The sequence below is a fragment of the Vanessa cardui genome, chromosome 24 (genome assembly GCF_905220365.1).
Source record: "Vanessa cardui chromosome 24, ilVanCard2.1, whole genome shotgun sequence".
Taxonomy (NCBI): Eukaryota; Metazoa; Arthropoda; class Insecta; order Lepidoptera; family Nymphalidae; genus Vanessa; species Vanessa cardui.
In genome coordinates this window covers 5992398-6000319 of record NC_061146.1, presented here as the reverse complement: position 1 = coordinate 6000319, position 7922 = coordinate 5992398, and the positions used below count along the sequence as shown (strand labels likewise).

The following is a 7922-nucleotide window of genomic DNA, read 5'->3' as shown; positions in this document are numbered from 1 at the left end:
AAAATTCACCTGGAGTATAACAATGTTTCCGAATTAATTTCTCACCGTTCACTCTACTATAAGAAGAACATCTTCATTCTAATAAATATATATTAATAAACAAAAAGACAGAAAGAAATAAATGAAATTCTATATTAATATTATAAATGTGAAAGTAACTCTCATACTGTACGGCATAGGCTACGTTTTTGCCTGACCTCTGTGGTCGAGTGGCGTGTACACCGGTTTTCATGAGTACCCCACTACGAGGTCCCGGGTTTGATTCCCGGCCGAGTCGATGTAGATTATCATGAGTTTTCTATGTTGTCTTGGGTCTGGGTTTTGTGTTACCGTCGTTACTTCTGAATTCCCACAACACAAGTGCTTTGGCTACTTACATTGGGATCAGAGTAATGTATGTGATGTTGTCTCATATTTAAAAAACAATTAAAAAAAAAAAAAAATACAACCAACACCCTAAAACGCAAGCGAAGCCGCGGGCTACTACTAGTATTCCATAAAATACGCGAACAAAACATTCGTACAACAAAAAAATAAAAATAACGAATCCCGTTTAAAATACTTGTAGTAATTAAAATAATCTATTTAATTTAAAATATTATATTCCATAAATCTGATTCGTGGAAGATTTTAACACATACATAAGTCTCAGCTTCATTTTACAACATTCAACTGCACGCCTAGCCCTGTCATATTCATTTAGTTCCATTTCCTGCCGCCTAGCGCTGAAAGCCGCACGCTGCCAATATGGCGACGGCGAGCAACCATATTGCTCGTGCTTCTCGTAATTGATTGATTTTACGCAAATAAATAGAACAATGGATACGAGTTGTGATAAAAATAATGTGAATTTAATGGCTGACTCGGATGGTTTAAATTTCAAAGAAAAATTCTATCGTAAACTTATTGCTTACGACGATCAGCATCAAGGTTTGTGTGTTACTATTACAACTTGTGTGAATTGAAAGTAATCAGCTTAATTAATATAATTAATTTAATTTGTTTTATCTAGGTTCACATCGAAAAGCTTGGACGTCGGAACGAATCTCAAAGGTAATAAGCGACATACAAAACGCTCAGGTGTCCATGAGTTCTGGACAGCGAAGGACGGCCATGGACTATTACTGGATGAGCAAATACGACACTATGACTATCGGAAATGAAGACTGTTTAATTTTTAAAAGAAAATTAGCCTCTGGTCCGGCGGTACGCATTTTACCTAGAGAACAGTATTTTGATGTTTTATCAGAGGTCCATGAATCTTGCGGCCATGGCGGGCGAGATAAAATACTCCATGAAATAAGAAATAGATTCTATATTCCGAGGAAAGCAGTGGAAATTTTTGTTTCTATTTGTCCCACATGTAAATCTAAAAGAATCGCTCCAAGCAAAGGTGTTGTGACGAAAACAAACGTCACAAGTGATTCTAATTTAAAAGGACAATTTGACCTTATTGATTTTCAGTCTTGTCCTGATGGGGAGTACAAGTGGCTTTTAATATACCAAGAAAACGCAACGAAATTTCTAAATCTGCGTTCTCTTAAAACGAAAGGAGCCGTTGAAGTAGCTTCAGAGCTGATGAAGATTTTTTTATTATTCGGTGCACCCTGCAATTTACAATCCGATTTTGATAATGAGTTCACTACAAATGTAATAAAAGAGTTAGTTATAATGTGGCCCGAGTGTAAAATTGTTCACGAGAATCAACTTCGTTCCCAAACTCAAAACAGCGTCGGAAGAACCAATCAAGACGTTGAGAATATGTTACGAGGCTGGATGACTGAAAATAAATCAACAAACTGGTCTGTGGGTTGCTTCTTCGTGCAATATTTAAAAAATTCTACAATTAATCAAATAATTGGTAAATCTCCATATAAAGCTTTATTTGGGCGTGAACCCATAGTGGGTTCAAATGTATCTGACAGTCAAACGTCAGTAGACTTAACAATAGAAAGAGATGAGCAATCAAAAACTTTTATAGAGAGAGAACCAGTTGACGCTGAGAACAATGAGTACGACAACGATAGTAACAGTTCGAAGACCTCAATAGAGAATACTGATAAAGTAGAATCGAACTTCACTTGTGCGGTATGCCATAATGCCACTGTGCACAAGTGCGAGTCCTGTAATACTGTGCACACAATGTGCGGAATAACTGCTGGCGTGGAGGGTAACGATTCCAAAGTCGTATGCATCATGTGTCAGGTTAAACCGGATATAAAAGTAGAACAAGACGCAGAATCCAAAGGACTTAAACGTATAGCCGAAGAGATTGATGCCACCATTAAAAAAATACCCAGGTCAGACGTCGGTAATAGTGTTTTGGTAAAGGTACCCAACATTGACCGCGGATCTCTGGACGTGAAATATATTCACGGAAAAATAGTTGATACTAAAAACGGTGCTTATAAAGTCGCAACTAAGTATGGTACTATTAAAAAGTGGTTATCACGACAAGACTTGGAATATTTAGATACAACATATGGCGACGAAATTTCAGAAAGTCCAATTACTTTAAGTATGGCTGTGGCAAGTCAATCGCCTCTCGGTGGCCAGGGATCCCAGAAGTGTAGTTGTAAGCCCGCTTTGAGTCAGTGCCGCAATAATAGATGCGCTTGTTTTAAGAACAAAGTTTCTTGCGGATCGAAATGCCATGGAAGTTTGACTTGTGTTAACAAATAATCATCATCGTCATCATCATCATGTCAGCCGAAGGACGTCCACTGCTGGATATAGGCCTCCCACAGAGATCGCCGCAACGACCGGTTTTGTGCAACTCGCAACTAGCGGCTTCCCGCGACCTTCACCAGATCGTCACCAAATAATACTTTCATTATTTACAAGAGTACTTTGTTATTGAATTACCTTATATTTTTTTATTAATACCGAACAACAATGTGTTGTATTATATACTAGCGACTCGCCCGGCTTTGCACGGGTGCAATACTCAGAATTTGCTTATTCACATCACATTGGAAACTTCTAAAATTATTAGTATTTTTTTTTTAATAATATATTGTTCACGTATTGTATACAAAAACCTTCCTCTCGAAACACTCTTATCTTATCTATTAAAAAAACACATCAAAATCCATCGAGTATTAAACATTTAAGCATACATAACATTAGGGACAGAGAAAGCAACTTTGTTATATACTATATAGTGATTAATTATATAAATAATAATTAAGAATCTCAAATATCTCGTATTATTTTGTCACGAGGTCACCCTAGTGTATAAGTGGCCTAAGCGTCAGTCACTTCATTAAATGTTCCAACAGACGCCACGGGGAATGTCAGTCACCGCTAGTTGAACGACGCTGATTAGTAAAAGGACTAGACCGTCAATTGAACGACTAATTAATCTAATTGACAGATAAAAATAATTTAAAAGTTATATTATTTGTACAGTCGGGGTTGTCACCTTAAGATCTATTTTCGTGTGCTCAGTGTGAGCGATAATCTGCTTTACAGATCGAATGATATATTGCGTCGCAATGATTTGATGTTTAGATTTAAAAGGTACTAAGACTTTAAGACTTGATAAAGGGACTAATTTGAAAACTGAGGAAGGTTTTTTTACTCTGACTGTACATATATACTAATTATACATTTTACAGATACATTAATAGTATATATGTAAATATTTATGTATATTTTAGCATGAATGCACATAAAATGTATCGTATCAAATAATATTAAATAAGTAATATTATTAAGGGTTTCAAGATTTTACAAATTATTTGATTTAATTCACCATATATGCAAACCAAAGAGTCTGCATAATGAAACGGATTAAATGTCAAGTGTGACAATCCCGTGGAAAGTTTACGAACTCTTTAGATATTACGTTTTAATCTGACAGTTTTAATTTTATAACTACGTATTTTGTAGAGGATTTTTTTTTTGTGTATTTGTTGTGAGTGGTGAGTTTTATGGCGTACTTATATAACTTTATAACTCTTGGATTTAAGCTTTATTTAAACTTGTCTAACAAACCCTATGATTAATTAAATAAAATAAAAAAAATATATAACACGAATGACTAACCTATGTTAAGAAATAATCGCAAGACCTCCCGAACATCGAGCGCTACCAAGAATTACCATACCGTGAGAAATAATCACACCATGCATTCCTTGAAGCTACCACCTGTTGCCAGCGTCGCTGCTTTGTTTCGCAAGACCTCCCGAACATCGAGCGCTACCAAGAATCACCATACCGTGGGGACCATTCAGTGATTTACCGATTTCGTATATAAATATGTAATTCAGACTACAGAACTTCACTTTTTGTTCTAACATCGAACAGACTGTCACGTATATTATAAATTAGAAATAATTAATTGTTAAATTAAATTATTTAAATAAACGTATAAGTTAAATTCGTTCGGTTTCATTTTGCATCCTCAACGGCAGCCCTACGTAATTGGCGCAGTCGGTAGGATGCTCGCGGAACGTTTCGCGTAGAAGATTTCCGTAATCGCGTGAAGCCCCGCCGTAGCTTGTCTAGCTGCTGCATCCGTAGCATCCGAATCTACGAGTAGTGCTGCACGAGAGGTATCCAGACATCGATAACGCAGAGAGACCGAAACATGTTCATGTGAGTACACTAGATTCTTTTTAGTGGTTGCTCAATCCTAGCCTAACTAACCTGTGTGTTAATAAAATTTGCCAAGATTTTTCATTTAAGAAAATCGAAGGAACCTAGGATAGTTATTAGTAGTAGGCAAACTTTCGTAGATAATAGAAGAGATATTAGTTTAAGTAGTATAGAAGAACAAACGGAAATGTCTGAGTTAGACACCATTTATAAAGCCTTAAGGTTGGTACCCGAGTTCGACGGGAACCCAAATGTACTTACTAGATTTTTAAAATTATGTGATCAATTGGTAGGACAGTTTTGTAGTGATAGTAGTAGTGAATTAAGTAGGTGTGCTCTTCTCAACGGAATTCTTAACAAAGTAACAGGCTCTGCTGCTCGCTTAATTAATTCTAATGGGATTCCATCCGACTGGCAAGGCATTCGAACTGCTTTAGTGAACAACTTCGCGGACCAACGAGATGAGACCGCTCTATATAACGATTTAGCTATTTTATCGCAAGGTTCAAAATCCGGGAACCCACCCCCTACGAACTACTTTAAATCTAAAGAAGTAAATTACAATAGTTTCATTGACAATTCTATATACGATGAATATGCCGATTATTACGATCCTTATTTAACAGAGCACCTATTGCAGGAATATATACTAGATCACCGTAAGCGAATGTTAAAGGTATACGAAATCATTAATGAAACCGCCCTTCAGCGTCGTACTGAAATAACCGAGAACATTAATAGAAATGGCATAAAAAATAAAACATATGCACCTGATCAACGAATCTATGTCAGAAATCCCCTAGCTAATAGACAGAAATTAGCTGCCCGCTATACGAACGATACGGTTGTAACAGATTTACCTATACATATTTATACAAAGAGAAAGAGAGGACCCGTACCCAAGTCGCGCCTGAAACGGGTACCTAATCTCCGGAAATTTAGATTATACGGACGCACTAAAGTACGAAAATGCCATTGCTATTCTACAAAAGAACGAAAATAACTTAGCCATTGAAATAAATCATCAAATAAGTTTAAGCAAGCAGTGGGCATCTCAGAGTTCAAATGTTACAGATAGGATAGTAGAAAACCAGAGGAAAATAGAGAACATTATTAAAACCATCTTAGATAATGATGTTAGGAAAGAAGAAGATGCAATTAAGTATTTTCATTTAGCCCAGCTACTTACAATACTAGGTGATGACATAGACAATTTGTCACAAGAGTTGTCAAAACTACAGAATCTATTGGCATTCATAAGAGCTAAAAGCATCCATTATTCCGTTCTCGATTACGACACTTATATAGTTATGTTAAATAAACTAAAAGGTTTATACAATTCAAATGTAGTGCTAGATATTAATTTTAGGGAATATTTAGATCTATTAAGATTAGGATATTATTATAAAGATAATGATATAATCTTGGTAATTAAGTTTCCAATCATGAATCCCAATAACTACATCCTTTACAAATTATCCTTAGCCCCTAATAGTAATGATAAAATTATAATCCCTACCTATCCATACGTAGCAATTAACGAGAAAGATCTACTGTATATAGAGACAGAATGTCCGAAGTACAGTCACGGTCATCTTTGCGAGGACAACTTAAACCGACACTATGGAGAGCAAACGAGCTGCATTCAACATCTTATACTCCAGCAACATATCCATGAAACCTGTCGGGTTACTCCAGTAATCTTATCTTCTCAAGCCATGGAACAATTGGATGATCGTCACTATGTTCTGAGCTTTCCCAACTTAACGAAAGTTCATTTAACCTGTTCTCAAGATCAATACAAAAACCTTCTCGGAAGCTATCTAGCTGAAATACCTAAAGGGTGTGCTCTACAAACGTCCATCTTCACCATCACTAACCACCATGATCAAGTAAAAGGACAAGTTTTGAAAATGTTGAATATAGAATATAGTAATGAAGATCCATACAAAGCGACAGCGAAGAACATCTTGAAATTGAACAGTATAGATTTGACTCACTTACATTCAACCAATACCAGGATTGCCTCTCAAGAACCAGTGACTTTGGAATTGTCGAACTTAGACACGCTCTATCACACGACTATACCTGTCTACCTACTCATCGGTGCATCAGTACTCACTATTAGCATCGTCCTCATTCGTCGCAAATGTATGCATTTAAGAAATACCAACCAGAAGGACAATGAGGCAACCAGAACACAAGAAGTCCAGGACAGCCCCAGAGATCCTATGTCTCTATCAGCACTATTTTCGACAAAAGTCTCCAAATAGCTGCTGATCCTGCGGAGGGAGTTGTTAAGAAATAATCGCAAGACCTCCCGAACATCGAGCGCTACCAAGAATTACCATACCGTGAGAAATAATCACACCATGCATTCCTTGAAGCTACCACCTGTTGCCAGCGTCGCTGCTTTGTTTCGCAAGACCTCCCGAACATCGAGCGCTACCAAGAATCACCATACCGTGGGGACCATTCAGTGATTTACCGATTTCGTATATAAATATGTAATTCAGACTACAGAACTTCACTTTTTGTTCTAACATCGAACAGACTGTCACGTATATTATAAATTAGAAATAATTAATTGTTAAATTAAATTATTTAAATAAACGTATAAGTTAAATTCGTTCGGTTTCATTTTGCATCCTCAACGGCAGCCCTACGTAATTCCTATACTTTTCAGTTCTTTATTTATTTATAATTGAACACAATTACCATCACTACATAACTTTAATCAATTACAAGAATATTTCAATACATAAACGGTTAATTAGTAGGTATGTATGTTAGAACAGTAAATACCACGACCGATACAAACAGACTCGACCCTAATCGACCGACAGTCAACCGAACATTAAACCGTTACTTTTTTTTTTTTTTTTTTGTGTGTTGTGTATTGCTGTTGGCCCTACTGGCCTTCACAGCGTCACCTGTCTTTCGGGCGAGAACTAATGTCCCCTGCCCTGAGGTTGAGCGCGGGGCTCTAAATTAAAACTAAATTAAAACTAAAGTTCGTCCTGAGGGCGTCTCCTATGAGATCGCACCTCGGCTCAGAACGAAATCGGAGGGGGACAAACCGTTACTAAGCGTTCTGCCGTATTTATGTGATTCCACTCGGTCCTGTTTGAGAAGAGGGTAGTTCTTGTAAGACTTGTTTATAATTTTGATTAATCTATACTTCTATACTATATTATATATTTGAAAGTAACTCTGTCTGTCTGTCTGTCGCTTTTTCACGACCAAACCGTTGTACCGATTTTGATGAAATTTGGTATGAAGCAAACTGGAACTCCAAGGACGGACATACGCTAATTTCT

General features: G+C 36.7%; 1 protein-coding gene across 1 annotated transcript; it reads left to right on the top strand.

Moving 5' to 3' along the window:
• Positions 1 to 754: 754 nt before the first annotated feature.
• On the top strand, positions 755 to 2960 carry LOC124540148 (KRAB-A domain-containing protein 2-like). The gene is made up of 2 exons (XM_047117600.1): positions 755 to 930; positions 1013 to 2960. Exons 1-2 carry the CDS (start codon positions 819 to 821, stop codon positions 2680 to 2682), a joined length of 1782 nt encoding a protein of 593 aa, XP_046973556.1. The 5' UTR covers positions 755 to 818; the 3' UTR covers positions 2683 to 2960.
• The last annotated feature ends 4962 nt before the right edge of the window (positions 2961 to 7922 follow it).

Coding starts and splice junctions, on each gene's coding strand:
- LOC124540148 (XM_047117600.1), top strand. CDS start 819: ATGGATACGAGTTGTGATAAAAATAATGTGAATTTAATGGCTGACTCG. Junction 931..1,012: donor TTACGACGATCAGCATCAAG/GTTTGTGTGTTA, acceptor TGTTTTATCTAG/GTTCACATCGAAAAGCTTGG.